This window comes from Vigna angularis, chromosome 2, assembly GCF_016808095.1.
Source record: "Vigna angularis cultivar LongXiaoDou No.4 chromosome 2, ASM1680809v1, whole genome shotgun sequence".
NCBI lineage: Eukaryota > Viridiplantae > Streptophyta > Magnoliopsida > Fabales > Fabaceae > Vigna > Vigna angularis.
In genome coordinates this window covers 4,177,194-4,194,463 of record NC_068971.1, presented here as the reverse complement: position 1 = coordinate 4,194,463, position 17,270 = coordinate 4,177,194, and the positions used below count along the sequence as shown (strand labels likewise).

At 33.7% G+C, this 17,270-nt stretch overlaps 1 protein-coding gene across 1 annotated transcript; it reads left to right on the top strand.

The window, feature by feature from the left end:
* Window positions 1-3,760: 3,760 nt before the first annotated feature.
* Window positions 3,761-4,791, top strand: LOC108328300 (probable calcium-binding protein CML46). Its single transcript, XM_017562153.2, has one exon. The coding sequence runs from the start codon at window positions 4,132-4,134 to the stop codon at window positions 4,747-4,749; it is 618 nt and encodes a 205-aa protein (XP_017417642.1). The 5' UTR covers window positions 3,761-4,131; the 3' UTR covers window positions 4,750-4,791.
* The last annotated feature ends 12,479 nt before the right edge of the window (window positions 4,792-17,270 follow it).

The window sequence follows — 17,270 nt, the reverse complement described above, 5'->3', positions numbered from 1 at the left end:
TAATTTTGAGATGAAACCAAGCCGACATATATGTGGTCATAGTTGTTAAGAAGTGAGTTTTAAGTCTAATTCAATTCTACAAAATTGACTTATAAGATGAGGTTTGTATTCATTTATATATTATAAATTGACCTTATCTCTAATCGATGTGGAACTCCCAATACACTCTCCGTCAAGGTATAAACATCATCTAGAGTGTGAGACTAGACATTAATGGGTGTTCCGATAACGGTCCGATAGCATGTGGAATAACATGTCCAAGAAACAACAATTATCGCTAGGATATGTTCTAACCAAGCTCTGATACCATATTAAAAGGTTTAAAGAATAATTCTGATGTATTATTTCAGACCATATATATACATATAAGGATTCTATAATTTTTCATCTATTAAAGGAATGATAGGTGCATAAATCTGCACAAATTATAATATCTAAATTATAACTAACACAATATTTGATTGTCTAATATCCGTTAATAGAATATTTGACATATCTTAACAATATTGTGATCTGCATGCACCAAGTGGTTCAAATTGTTGTCATAACGTAAAAAGCATGTGATGAGCTATCTTTTATATGTTATTACGATGTTCTATGTCTTGCTCTATTTTTCGTATATTTACAAGTGTTCAAAGTTACTATCATGCTACTTTTATGAGATATCTGAGCTGTCTAGTTGAAGCCAAGTTGGTTAGGTTATGTCTGGTCGGGCTGAGGTGTGTCGGGGATGGGGTGTGTCGGACTCTAGGGTATCGAGCTAGGCTGTTTGGCCTCAGTTTGGTTGGTTGGGTTGTCCTGTTTGAGGTTTTTTGAGACCTCATTTTTGGAATTATACAACTCGTTTATGGGTGTTCATAGGTCGGTTTGGGGGTTTTGACCCTAACCGAGCTGCTGGTGATGTTGGTCGAGCTATTTAAGGTGTTAGTCGTGTTGGTTGTGGGTTGGTTGGACTATTTGCTGAGTTGTGGAGATCGTTTTTACATGCGCTATAGGTTAGTATAGGGGTTTTAGACCCTGATCGAGCTGTTGGTGGAGGTTTCTGAGTTGTTTCTCTTAGTGACTAAGCTTATGGGTGTAAGACCAAGTTGCCTTTTGCATGTTCTTATTCCTGTGCAAGTTGGTTGAGATGCTATGAGTGGTTGCAAGTTCTTTACTTTGTATAGGTAGGTGTGTGTTAGGATACAAACAAAGTTTCACATCGAATAAAACAAGAGATGGATATAAGTTTATATACATATAAATATCTTCTTTGGTAAGAGATCTTTTGGAGTGGTACCAAAAGCAAATCTGTGAAGACTTAACTCAAAGCGGACCATATCTTACCAATGTAGAAATCTATGTGTGTGTTGAATCTCCTTACAATTGATATCAGAGTTTGGTTTAATATGTCATGTTGATAATATTAGTTTAATATATATATATATATATATATATATATATATATATATATATATATATATATATATTACGAAGATATAAAAAGAAGCCTTTAACCCTTAACAAAATTCAATTATAAAAATTTGTATTATATTCTTATTTTATTATTATCTTCTAGAAATTAAGAGGTTGTTTATAAATATATGTTTATAAATACGAGATTCATGAATTATAAAATCTTTTAAAGCATTATTTAGGATTAAATATGTACTGTACATACTAAATAAAGTAATTATTATGGTTTTGAACTGATCTAAACAATTTTAAAATTCATGAAAAACAGTTTGAAAATTATTCTTTATTTATTTTAATAAATAAAGTCATTATATAAAGCTAATGATTGATTAAAAATTTACGGGATAATTTTCTTCTGTTATTTAAATCTATAAAATAAGTTATACAAGTATGAAAACAAAACACTTATACCATAATCAATCAATTAAGAATTTGTTTGTTATTCTCTAAATAAATTCGTATATACTTTTTGAAACAAAATCATGCAGTGATTATTACTTTCATTAAAGAAGGCTTCAAAGCTAAAGTTAATAAAATTTTAATCAAGATTGCAATTTTTTATAAACTACCTTTAAATAAATATCATCTCACTGTTTTATGTGTGAAATAATAGTTGAATTACTCATCAATTTTATACGAAAAAATTAACATAAATTATTTAATAATTACGGCATTGACTCTACTTCGTACTTATGTTCTTATATAGACTAAAAATTCAGAAGGTTGGTTCAACTAACTTGGATAATAAATTTGGGTATTTTTATTTCTCATCCTTCGTCATTTGATAATATATATGTATGTATATGTATATATCCAAACCGATATATTTATAAATATATTTGTAACCAAGTATATACAACAATATTTATTTAGTATATGCACAATTTGGATATATTTTTTATTAGTTATAATTAAATGATGATATTTTATATACTCAATAACTAATCACAAGCTATATTAGTTATCTTTTCAATCTTTATTTAAGGATTCAAAAGTCTATATATATAAATAAGTATTGATCTCTTATTTACTTTTATATTCATGTTTTATATTTTTCTTCTAAACTCTTGAACGTTGAAATCTTGCTTCAACAAGGAGAATCTTCTGCAGTCGCGGTTATCATCTGAAGAACTACGCAATCCGGTAACAATATTTATATATTTAAATTTCTGGAAATTTATTTTACTAATTTACAGTTCTTATATGAGAAGCAGCCAATTAATTGTTTCACATTGAAAAACTTAGGAGACTAACACATGAGTAAAGGCAATAAAATCAAGGGTTAGTTGACATTGAATTTTCGTTTCTTCCCAACGAAAAAGGGAAATATAAAAATATTACATGGTCTTTTGGTCTAACCTCTGATAAAAGTAAACACACTTATTTCGTAGAAAATACTGTGAAAACCAAAACGGTGTTTAATAGTGGAGAAACTACTCATGTAGGCGCATATTTTAATATTCCATTTCAAAACTTTCTCTCCAACCTACCAAAACTGATTGTACTAATAGAAAAACATGGTCTAAACAGTGGGCCCAGAAAATAGTAAAATTGGAAGAATTAAAAATATATTTTTTTTCTTATTTTTATATTTTTTTCTTAAAAATATATTAACAAAATAATTTTTTAAGATTATTTTATATTATAACGTGCCTCAAAATAAATATAAAAGAACTCGTTATAGAATAGTACATAGATGAGAAGATTACAAGGAAGATTCAACACAAATTTACTATAAAACGAACCAACGTAAAAGACACAAATATGTTTATAAAACCCTTTAAATGTAGTGACGTAACTAAGTTGATGTCTACAAATAAGTGGACGTAGCGAATTTGCAACACGTAAGATATATGAATTGAATTGTTAGATTCACACTGCACCGTTCAAGACCTATGATTAGAAATTAATTAATTAAGATTTACACTAATTCAATAATAAATTATCATATTTGTTAAACAAGTTGATTTTCATAATAACTGTGATAAAACTTGTATTTTGAACTGAATGTAAAAAAACTTTTTACATTAAAAATGACCATAATTAAATTCATCAAAAGAAATAAATCACTTCAATATTTTAATGTAATATATGTTTTTAAAATCCAATTATTATAATATCTTAGAAGTGGAAATGTGATGCATGATAGGATGGTAGGAAAATAGTGGTCACCTCAGTTCTTGGAAACTACTGAAACTTGTCTTTTTGCATTTATTTTTTCTTGGACCAAAAAACCTGCCAGAAAGTCTAGCATAAAATATATTTTATGCTGAACGAAATCAGAAGAAGACATAGACAAAGCAGGCCAGCCTGACATATACCTTTCTTTCTAAGACCACATCAACCTAAGAAAAATTCCACACATAACAGGAAATTTCCTTTGATGCTGTCAAGAAATAGCCATAGTGATATGCTAGCACTTTCTTTCAAATTCCAGATGAACTTTGAAGCACCTTCCTTCAGCTTTCTGGGTTGACTGTTCAGGCTGCTTCAAAGTTCCTACTTTTGAGTTATATTTATAAAGAGCATAAACACAACCTTAAACAACACCACAGCAACATTTCTTATCTTTGTAGGCTAACTAACAACTTAACAATAACAATTTCAGGCGCCTACTGCACAAAGGATCACGATTTTGTGCTATCTCTTCATCCATACTTGCACATATCTGCAGTCATGACTCTAGGAAGAATTGACTTTGTTATTTCAGAAGGGAGAGCATCTCAGAATGATGGCAACTCAACTTCTCCCTTGTTTGGTTTGGTAGACCTTTCCTTGTACTATACATGTTTCTACAAAATCCAGAGTTTTTTCTATAGTTTTTGGTTTTTCCTTCTGTGCCAACTTCACTCTAGTTACTCAAAGGTGAGGGAAGAGGAGCAGGTATCGAAGCCTGCGTTTAGCCACCAAGAGAATGAGTCAAAGAAAGGCATAGATGGTGAGAATTATCTCGAGAGGGATGAGGTCAAAACGGTGATGGCAAAACTGGGATTGTTTTGCAGCTCAGAAAGTGAGGAACTTCAAGAGAAGTATGGTTCCAAGGAGCTTTCTGAACTGTTTGAGGAGCAGGAGCCAAGTTTGGGGGAGGTGAAACAGGCTTTTGATGTTTTTGATGAGAACAAAGATGGCTTTATCGATGCCAAAGAGTTGCATAGAGTTCTGTGCATTCTGGGATTGAAACAAGCAGCAGAACTTGAGAACTGCCACAAGATGATCAGAATCTTTGATACAAATCAAGATGGAAGAATAGATTTCATTGAGTTTGTAAAAATCATGGAAAATCGCTTCTGCTGATTTGTTTGATTTATATATATTAATATATGAGTTAGTTTAATATGTTCTTTTGAGTTCTTCCTTCTTCATAATGTTATCATCGATATCAGAATCTACCCTGTTGAAAAATAAGTTCATTGGAAAATTGTAATCATCGTCAGCCCTAAAAAACTCTGATCGGAAATGCTCTGCATGAGCTTAAAATCCATGAAGCAAACATAGCAAACAAAAGTATAATAAATATGAAGTGAATTACGAACAAACTTAGAAAAGACAAAACTGTGAGATAAACCAATTTCTTCAAGCCACAATTGTTGATATAGTTTTCGTAGAAGAATCAAAGCTATCTGGTTTTGATGGGTTTCGAAAGAGAAACCTAATCAAGAAACTCTAACACCACGTAACAGGCACACAATAGAGATAAAAGAATTAAACTGAGTATTATTCATAAAAGAATGATTTGTGCAACTACAGATACAAAGGGCTTAACCCCCTTCACCACAGGCTATTCATAAAAGAATGATTTGTGCAACTACATATACAAAGGGCTTAACCTCCTCCACCACAGGACAAAGCCTGTCAACAATCGAACTGTCAAAAGTCTTCTCTCCACTAGACTCCTATCATTACCTCCTTTTCCTTCAATAATCTTGTCCCCACGCTCTAGATATAGCATCTTCTCTCCACTAGACTTGCCCTTTGATTTCTTCCCTCAAGAAAAATCCCAATGCCAGTTCCTCCGACAAGCCCTATGTTTTGTTGGGGAAAGAAGGAAAACCAAAGGTTTGCACCTAGCGTCACAGCCGAACGGTATGAGTGCGTATGTGACTGGAGAACGAACGTCCCTAGACGAACGCTATGAACACACAGTACTGCAGCGTGGATGACCGAACGGTATGAGTAACATGTGCGACGGGAGAACGAACGTCCTTAGCCGAACGCAGAAGGAGATGAACAGAGAAAGAAAGAGTAAAACACACAAAAACAATATTATTCACTCTGATTTCTTCAAAAGTCAGTATACAAGAACAAAGGTTAGAATTTATACAATGAAAAGGCAACTGGACAGTTAATTATAAACTGTCCTAACTAACTAACTACCAAACTCGGCTTAATTCCAACACTCCCCTCTAAGCCGAGCACTTAGCTGAGAAACATCCATTCTTTCCAGCCTATCCTGTGCATCACGTTGGACAACCGAACGGTTTTTTTGACCGATCGTTGTGTGAGCGAACGGTGTGATCTTGCCAGTCGCGTGACGAAGGCGGACGCCAACTTGTGTGAGCTGTGCAGTCAAGGACGAACGGTTCGAAAGAACGACTGAGTGAGCGAACGGTGTGATCCTACCAGTCACATGACGAACGCGGACGCCAATTTGTGTGACGCCTGAGTGAGCGAACGGTGTGGTTGAATGACTTGACCGAACGGTAATGTCTTGGTTCTCTCATGACACCGACTCCCCATGCTTTTTTGGTAGCATTTACTTCAATGATTTCCTCCTTCCACACGGACTTCTTCAAGGCCTCGGTTTGACCGATCGGTTCTGCCCATGCATACATATCTTCATCCTTTGTTTGACCGATCGAGCTTGTGCATGCAAGCATAGCTACATGCACCAAACCTTCCTCGTTACCAGTCCGTGTATCAGTAATGATCTCGCCAAATTCTTCACTCATTGCAGATTTCACTAGGTCGATCTGAAACGTTTTATCCTTCGAGATCTTGCTCCTCAAGATCAGGTTCTTCCTTTTGTCAAACACTTCAACTTTATTGAAATCTCCCATTACTACTGTAAAACCTTTTTGAATTAATTGGTCAATACTCAGAAGATTGTACCTTATCGCAGGCACAAATAGTACACCAGTTAGAATGATACGCGAGCCATTCTTCCTGTTGATGACCACATCACCAACTCCATCTACCTTCGAGGTGCTCCCATCAGCAAATTTCACCATGCTCCTCTCGGTCTCACCAAAATTTACTAGCCAATCTCTGTTGCAGGTCATATGATTCAAACATCCCGAATCCAAATACCACGACTTGTCTTGAGAGGGTGAACTTACTTCAGATGTAGTTGTCATTAACATGATTGGTTCTGACTCAGATTCCACTGAATCAGACTCTATTTGAGCAGCATAGGCCTCCTTTCCTTGACCTTTTTCCTGCTCTTTCTTTTCAGCATAACACTCAGTAGCGTAATGCCCATACCTATGACAATTAAAACACTCAATATTCCTTTTGTCTTTCTTTTGGAAATTCTTCTCAGATTTGCCTTCATCCTCTGTTGAAGACTCATTCTGATCATCCTTGTTCCTATCTTTTCTCCACTTCCCTTTACCATTTTTCCCTTTCCATTTCTTGATTGTCTTCTTCTCTACATGCTGAGCCTTCAAAGCCTGCTCCTCGCGTTTGATGGGATTTCTTTCACGCATTCTCATTTCATACGCCTCCAAAGAGCTTTGCAGTTCCTCTATTCTGAGTTTTCCAAGGTCTCTCGACTCCTCTATTGCCACCACAATATGATCAAATGTCGAGGGCAGTGACCGCATGATTTTCTCAATCACCATGAGATCAGTAACAGTGTCACCACAGCTTTTCATCTGGTTAACAGTAGAGAGTATTTTACTGAAAAACTCACTCACCTTATCATCATCCTCCATCAGTAGGTGCTCGTACTGTCTCCTCAACGACTGGAGTCTTACTTTCTTCACTTTTTCCCCTCCGGCATGACACCCCACCAAGATGTTCCATGCTTCTCTTGCTGAAGTCGCATTTTGTATCTTCTCAAAATGCTCATCGTCCACACACTGATGGATAATCAACAAGGCTCTATCATCTTTCCTCTTAAACTCCTCTTTCTCAGTGTCGCGCAAATCAGACGCAGAAACTGCTTCCTCCATTACACTGTTGACATCTTGAACACGAAACAAGATACGCATTTGTGTGCTCCATCTGTTCCAGTTCTTGTCTGTGAGAACAGGTAGATTAACAGACATATCTCTGCTGGCCATTCTTTGCACCCTCGATCTTCCCACCAAGAAACACAGTCTTGATCTTCTTGATGCTTCAATCACTTTTCTGACAAGCTTCCGCCAGGCCCTAGATGAATATGAAGCTCCTAATCACGAACCTGAAGCTCTGGATACCACTGTTGGGGAAAGAAGGAAAACCAAAGGTTTGCACCTAGCGTCACAGCCGAACGGTATGAGTGCGTATGTGACTGGAGAACGAACGTCCCTAGACGAACGCTATGAACACACAGTACTGCAGCGTGGATGACCGAACGGTATGAGTAACATGTGCGACGGGAGAACGAACGTCCTTAGCCGAACGCAGAAGGAGATGAACAGAGAAAGAAAGAGTAAAACACACAGAAACAATATTATTCACTCTGATTTCTTCAAAAGTCAGTATACAAGAACAGAGGTTAGAATTTATACAATGAAAAGGCAACTGGACAGTTAATTATAAACTGTCCTAACTAACTAACTACCAAACTCGGCTTAATTCCAACATGTTTGTCCCAATAACATCTCGAAGTTCCGAGTAAACTCCTCCACCGACCCCTCTTGTCGCAGCGTCACTAACTGCTCGTACACCGTCCCCCGAAATCCCCCTCCAAAACGGTTTATCAGCGCGCCGCTTTTAATCCTAACCAAGAACGGTTCTTGGTTTTATCTTTCAAAATCTTGAACCAATAGCTCGCACTACCTTCCATACTCATGTAAGCGAGCTCTATCTTATCTTGGTTTTATGTTTGTAAGTGTCTTTGTTGAAATTAATCTGTTTTGGTTGAAATTGTTCTGGTTGGAGGGTCTGGAGTAAGGGCTCTATGATAGCATGTATATGGGCAGGTACTGTTTAAGGTTACTGTGAGGGGAAGGGTGATATATATAATTGGGTATTTGATGTCTAGAATAGGACAGTTTTAATAACTTAGATAATTAAATCATAACTTGTTAAAAGCCTTTCTTTGTTGGTAGGATAGAGGGGACTTAAAAACCTGAGTTGACACATCCCCGATCATAGAGTGGCCTGCTCCAGTACGTTGTGACTAGTCATATGTGCTAGCACCGAAGGTGAGTCTGATGCGTTCAGACATCAGAACCCTCTCCGGTGACCAATTGGAAAAAAGTAATATCTCTACTATGATGAAAATTAGACAAGTAGTTTACCAAATAAGAACCATGATATATATATATATATATATTATATTAACATATGAAACGTATGATATAAATTGTTATCATAATATATATATGTATATTATTAAATGTTATGGAAATATAAGTTAGGAAAGCATGATATATATATTATATTAACATATGAAACGTATGATATAAATTGTTAATTTGTTATCATAATATATATATATATATATATATATATTATTAAATGTTATGGGAATATAAGTTAGGAAAGCATGATATATATATTATATTAACATATGAAACGTATGATATAAATTGTTATCATAATATATATATATATATATATATATATATATATATATATATATATATATATTATTAAATGTTATGGAAATATAAGTTAGGAAAGTATGATATATATTATATTAACATATGAAACGTATGATATAAATTGTTATCATAATATATATATATGTATATATATGTATATATGTATATATATATATATATATGAACGTAAATTGGTGCATGGAGGGGATCTCACTCGTTTTTCTTCTTCTGTTTGGATTGATTGATGTTGTTTGACTGCCAGGATGTATGTATGGTGTTGTTGAGTGGTTGTAAAGCATATGAATGTGAACTACAATGATGTAATTGAGTATGAAGTGGACATCTCAGGGTGAGATGATTGAAAGTGATGTGTGGGGTGTTGTTGTTTTGTATAACTGTATGGAGCTTTGAACTGGTATGTCCATCCCTACACTCGAAGCACTGTTCATGCTCAAATAGAGGAGAGCAGTGTAAGTGGTGAGAGTATAGGGAGATTCTCGTCTATAGTCTTAGAGTTTAGACATAGACAGATGGGGGATTTACCTTGCATAGTGTTGGGGAGTGTCAGCTGAACTACGCAAGTGCAAAGACGACCAATAGTTCGACAGTTATACCAATCCGGATGAGTCGTGTGAGTGTTTGAGTCATGGTTTAAAGTGGTATGCCTTGATTGTTCTTTATATGTAGCTAAGCACGATGATATTATGATTACTGCTTGGTTATCTAGCTCACCCTTGCTTTCTTTGTTGTGTGCTGCTTGTGTATGTTTTCCTTTGCGATGATCATCCACTTGGATGGGAGCAGATGTTGTTGAGGAGGTTCCCTTGGAGCAAGAGTTGGAGGATGCTGATGATGCAGTATAGTATTTTTAGGATTTCTAAATTTAAGTTGGTGTTATTTTGAAGTACTCTAAATTGTTTAAGTTTTAAGTTCTGTCCTTTTGTGGATGACTGTAATATCAGCTACTAAACTACTATTCTATTCTGACTGTTCTCTTTATTGGAATGTGGACGCCTAAGTTATATGATTGTGGTTATTATATATTTGGGATGCCACACGTAACAGGCACACAATAGAGACAAAGGAATTAAACTGAGTATTATTCATAAAAGAATGGTTTGTGCAACTACAGATACAAAGGACTTAACCCCCTCCACAGGACAAAGCCTATCAACAATCTAACTGCCAAAAGTCCCCTCTCCACTAGACTCCTATCATTACCCCCTTCTGCTTCAATAGTCTTGTCCCCACGCTCTGGATATAGCATCTTCTACGTCCCGCGTTATCCTTATGGCAACCTCCAATTCTTTTGGGTCCTGGATGCAGACTTGCCCTTTGATTTCTTCCCTTAACCTAGCCAAGAAAAATCCCAATGTCAGTTCCTCTGACAAGCCCTACGTTTGTCCCAATAACATCTCAAAGTTCCGGGTAAACTCCTCCACCGACCCCTCTTGTCGCAGCGTCGCTAACTGCTCGTACACCGTCCCTCGAAATCCCCCTCCAAAACGGTTTATCAGCGCCGCTTTTAATCCTGGCCAAGAACGGTTCTTGGTTTTATCTTTCCAAATCTTCGCACTACCTTCCATACTCATGTAAGCGAGCTCTATCTTATCTTCCTCCGCTACCTTCTGTATGTCGAAGAAGTGCTCCGCCATGTTAATCCAAATGTGTAGTTCTTGGCCTTGAAACCCGGGTAAGTCAACTCTTTTCCTCAAATTCTGTTGTATTCCCCCATTATTGTGCCTCTCATGGTTATCATTCACTGAGCTATTACCCCTTCGGAGCCTCCTCTTGATTATTCGTGCCTCCGCCCGTCAACCTCTTCATTTGCTGCAGGTCACGTCTTATCGCTGCCGTCTCCTCCTTAATTCCCTCTATCGTAATCTCCAGATTATATAATCTCCCCTCCGTGTTGCTCTCCATCGCCGATTATCTCCCTTCTTGATCCGGCAGGTCAGACCAATTGATAGGTTTTCAAAAGAGAAACCTAATCAAGAACCTCCAACACCACACGTAACACGCACACAATAGAGACAAAGGAATTAAACTGAGTATCTAACTGCCAAAAGTCCCCTGACTCAGCCCTATTTATACAATACTATCCTAACTGTCTTGACAGCAGTTAGGCTAACTAACTTCTAACGTTTCTTCCTCCTCTCATATACAATTAGTCTCCTATCCTCCTCTCATATACAATTAGTCTTCTATCAGGTTTTTTTAGTCCCTTGACTTTTATTTAAGCATAATACAAGTTATTTATAGAAAGAGGAAAGAAAGAAAAGTAACATACAATTTGTATACATTGGATGTATAATATGGATTTTTTTGTCACAGACCAAGAAAATAAGAGAAAAGACCGAAAAAGGTTTTTGAAAAGTTAACACTAATCACTAATATGTATGAAATTAATGTAAGAACTTTTATAAATTACTTGTATGTAAGCTAAATTTAATTTTTAGAAAAAAATTATGTACTTTTTTCTTTTTTCAAAAATACATGAAAAAATTATCTAAATAAATAGTACTATTTTTATTTACATATGAAAGACATGTTAGAATAATTTCAGAGTCTTTTAACCTAAATATCGAAAGATAGAAGCTCTTTTTTTTATGATCTCGATGGTGTGAAAGAAATTGAGGAAATGAAAGAGAAAAGAAACAGAAATACATGCAAAGTGAGATTGTTTGGTTAAAATAAAATAGACTGACAAAGGAGAAAAAATATGAAAAATTTAAATGATTATCTGTTCAGTTGGAAAGAAGGGAAAAGTAAGGAAAATGGGAATTCAGTCACATTACAGATGAACTAAACTAGTAAGTAACAAAATACAGTTAGAGATTCTACTTTTGTGTGACAGTTTTAGAAGGAAAGTTTCTGTTATATATGTGCAGAGTTATGTCGTCAGAACTTGATACATTAGTGAACCATACATATGTAACAATATGTTAAAAGTGTGTGGTTCTTAGAAGGAAGCTAAGTAGATATTTAGCATTTTTTTGGTTCTTAAATACACTACACGAGATGATTAGAGATGATAGAAGATAAAAGACATCAAAATATAGCAAAAAGTATTCTCCTATCTGATGAGTTTTATCAGAGCACAAAGTTGGAAAACTGACATTCAAGTTACAATTTCCAGAACATGTTATCAGACAGAAGTATTTCAGCCAGTCAGTTATGTAACACACAGTGAATTTTAGGATTTCAGATTCTTCTTTGTTGTTGTGTAAAGTTTCTTCACACATGATGCATGTTATATGAGTTTAAATTGTGTTTTAATTCAATGGTGACTATTTTCTTCTTGTATTGCCCATCAAACTTTAATGTGGTACAGAATGCAAGCAAAAAAAAAAAAAAAAAAAAAAAAAACTGTTCCAGAAAGCATGCCAAAGTGCAATTCTAGCTCTTCTGTCTACTTTAGTATATATTATGTTGTCCCCTTTCATTTTCTCAACAAAACAAAGAAGGCAAGCATCTCGTTTAAAACTTTCAGGCCTTCTGGTTTTGCTTTGAGAGGCATAAAGACTGATTCCATTGATTGATTTAAAGTCTGGTTAAATTTAAACATGTGTAACATGTTTCATGAAACTTATAATCTGTTTATAATTTGATTATTTTTTCGTTTGCTCTTAAAGATTGTGTTTGGTGACAACAAGTTTGGTGGTAATCTATAACCAAGAATCGGTGGTTACATCTTTTTTATGGGTTTATGAAATCAAGAACTTATCTCAAGTTACTTAAAAGGTCTCTTCAGTACCTATTGGCAAACTTATATTTTCTTCATTGATATTTTTTCTGCATTGGAGTTGTTGATGAGTCAGGTGTTCCTTGTCTTCTTTTGGTTGCTTGATATGCTTCATGGCAAGCATATTTTTTTCATCAGATTATAAGTCTGTTGTTGTACATACATTTCTGAATAAGGCTTGGTGAAAAACTTGGTGTTTTAAAACTAAACCAAAAGTTTGATGCGTTTAAGAAAAACTAGGATCAAGGAAAGATGATATGTGGCAATGTTGTATTTTTCTATCTGATGATACGATACTAACTAATTTGTATAATCAAATAATAACATAGCTTGTTTGTAACCTTCACCTTACTAGCACATCAGAAGTTCGAGTCCATCTCATGCAGCAGGTGAAGTGACCTTAAACCAAATTTAATCTTATAAAACACTGAATAAATAGGTAAGATCTGTATCTATTTATATACTATAATTTAATTTGGAGAAATATTTAATTGTTTTCTCTCTTTCATACCACTCAGTTTCTTTGAGTTAAAAATTCATAAAATCCTCCTTAAATAGGCACGATAAAATATTTTTACATTAATATGGATGATGGTAGGAGATATGCAATAAAGGGAGGGAAATAGGAGATTTCCTATTTACAGGGAATAATTGCAAATAAATTCTAACAACAATAAACATTCCCCTCAAATTGATGCTGGTAAGTCAACTTGAATATCAATGGTATATATAAGGTAGAGAGAAGACAATGTTAATCAATGCTTCCGGAATATAATTACAATCTACTTCAACATGTTTGATACACTCATAAAACACAATTTGTAGCAATCTGAACAGCACTCGTATTATTAGCATGAACAGGTGTACATATAGGTTGAGAAGACCACATGACCACACAACTTCAGCATAAGTAGTACATTCAACGATATTCAGCCTCAGTAAAAAATTTAGAATCAAAATATTGCTTTAGGTATCGAATAATGTAATGAGCAGCAACAAAATGAAGATGACAAAGAACATACATAAAGTGAAAACAACACACAAAATGTTAGGTCTAGTAGTGGTTATGGAAATTGCATTCGCCTAGTCCATTGCTTATGAGAATTGAATGCTTTGTTCTGGTGTTTCTATACTTAACTATTTCTTTCTTCTGACACAAATTTTCTCTCTCTTTCTCTTGGTTAGATTATTTCAGATGCTTACTTTCATTGAAAGATATTTTCATTATTTTATTCTTAAGCTTCAATTATTATATTATGTTTTGAGAAGACTAGTTTTTGTGTATAACTTTATCCTGGTCCATTTATTGGTGGGGCTGATCTTTTATTGTGGAGTCACTGCCTTTTGTTCTGCTTTTAAATTTTAGAATTGGCAGTGTTGATGGGTTTAAATGCAAATTTAGGTTTGGGCAGAGAACAGTGATATATGTATTTGTTGTGTAAGATATATTGGGTTTTAAGACTGCTTCAACGTTTGCGCATACAACAGTGCTATATCTATTTGTTCTCTAAGGTATCTTTGGTTTTAAGATTCATTCAACGTTTGTGCAGAGAACAGTGTTATGTCTATTTTCTATAAGAAAAATATTATTTGATACATCTTAATTTTTTACTTCATGACACTATTTTTCTCTATTTTTTACTTTTTTTATTTTTTTAAAAATACAAAAATTTATATTTTTATAATCATTTTAATCTTATACTTATTTTATGTCAAATAAATATAAAAATATATATAATACTCTTACTTTTTATTTAAGTCATTTTACAATTTATTCACATTTATGTTATATCTATCAAAATTAAATTGGACCACCACGGTTAGGTATATCATAAATTTGTTGACTTCTATAATAACACACAAAAATAATGTAATGATGATTTTTATAGGTGGCGTGTTTGCTTTGTAGTGTTAGTTTTTTTCATTCATATATTAGATTTTTTTTCTAACATAACATATTTATTTATTTATAAGATAGCACATTGTAAATAATATTTATCTTAATAATATGATTTTTTTTTAAGAGGTTAAAATTTGATTTCTGAAATGTTGAATTCTGATTTTGTTTTTCTGTGATTTTTGTAAAAAAATATATTAAAAATTTTCAACAACTTTAGAAAACAAGACTTAAACGATTTTTAAAATTCATTACAAAATATGTTAACGGATTTTCGTTTAACATGTCTTTAATTTTTTTTATTTAAAATTTAATAAATAAATAATTTATTTTATATTTTAATTAAAATTTTAAATTCCAACAAAATTTTTAAATTACTTTTAATATAAATTTAAAAAATATTTAGTTTATTTTAATATATTGAAAATAGTAATAATAATAACATAAAATCTGATTTAACATATTAAATCACATTAAAATATTAAAATAAATTCATTATTTATTAATTTTAAATTAAATAAAAATTAAGAAAATATATTAAATGGTTTTCTTCGTTAAACCGTTTAACATACTTTTAAAATTTTATTTTCTAATTTTAATTTTAATAAATAATTAATTTATTTAATATTCTAATATATTTTTTGAATTTAACAAATATTTTAATTTATTTTTATTATAAAATTTAAAAAATATTTAGTTTATTTTAATATAATTTAATATATGTTATTATTTTAATAATATTTATGTCAATTATAATAATATTAATAATAATAATAACAACAACAATAATTGATTTAACATAATTTAATATATTAAATTATATTAAAATAACTCAATTATTTATTAATTTTAAATTAAAAAATAAAATTTAGAAAATTATGTTAATAGGTTTTTGAAATCCGTTAATATATATGTTAAATGTTTTCGAACCATTTAACATATTTTTTTTAATTTTATTTTTAATTTATATTTTAATATATAATTAATTTATTTTAATATTTTAATATGATTTAATATTTAAATTATATTAAATTAGATTTTATATTAGGATTAAATATGTTTTTAGTCCTTATACTATCAAACAGTTTTGGTTTTAGTCCCTCTTTTAAAGTAAGACACATTTTAGTCATCCTCCTTAAGCAAACTTTGATTTTAGTTCTCCAAAACTAACACCGTTAAAAACCAACTGATGTGACTAACGGTAGACTGACACGATTTTTTTTTTTGCGTTGAGTCAGTGTTTCTCACCTTTTCTCCCTCTCTCTCCCTTGTCTCTTCCTTCCATCTTCCACCGATATCAACCTCCCGACAGGTATCACCTCCCACCGAGCTCCAAATTCACCTCTAATTACCAAAACTCCAAGTTCACTTACCTACAAGGACATAATACCAACACTAACCCGAATCCGCTTTTCCATTTAACTAAGATAACATCAAAATCACACTCACTCATTTCCTAACCTCCAACAATGAAACCCCCAAGCCCAAAGCGGAGTCCCAATCGAATCACCTCTAGGATAGAGGCTTTTAATAGCAAATTCCCAAATCTCTAACGTTCGAGAATTGCGGCAAGGAAAAATCAAGCTGAGGAAGGATCTGACGCCACGGCAGGCGCTGCACTCGGCGGTGAACGGCGGCCGGTTTGGCAGAGGCAACGGCAGTTAGCTTCGTGGGTGGCGGCAGTCTTGAACTCGAAGGAGAGGGAAAGGGTATCCCTGATTGTGCGCAAAGAAGAGAAAAGAGAGGAATTCGACGTAGTGGCATTGACTACGTAACCGGTAGCGACCCTAGCGGTGATCGGTGACGCTAGTGACACTCACCTTGCGGCTAGCAGCGGCTGATTCGACGGAGGCTGTGGCGTAGCATGCAGCGGAGGCAATTTTTCCCTACTCTGGAGAAGAGACTCTAGTCTCGTTGTGCAATTGGAACGAGGATGGCAGACCCCTAATGTGTTCTGATCCGCACACCCCATTTCTCATTCTGGCACCCCTCAAGGACATCGAGAAGCGTTTGGTCAAGATCTACGAGAACGACGACGCCGACTACGACAACAACAACGAAAACGACAAGGACACTGTCAATGACCTTTTTGCAGAGGGCGGGGAGGTTGGGTGGAAGATAGAAGGAAGAGACGAGGGAGAAAAGGTGAGAAACACTCACTCGGCGCAAAAAAAAAAATTGTGTCAGTCTACCGTTAGCCATATCAGCTGGTTTTTAACGGTGTTAGTTTTGGATGACTAAAATCAAAGTTTGCTTAAGGAGGAGGACTAAAATGTACCTTACAAGAGACTAAAACCAAAACCGCTTGATAGTATAAGGACTAAAAACATATTTAACCCTTTATATTATTGTTATTATTTTTAATATTATTATTATAATTGTAATAATAATTTTTAAAATAATAATCTATATTAAAATA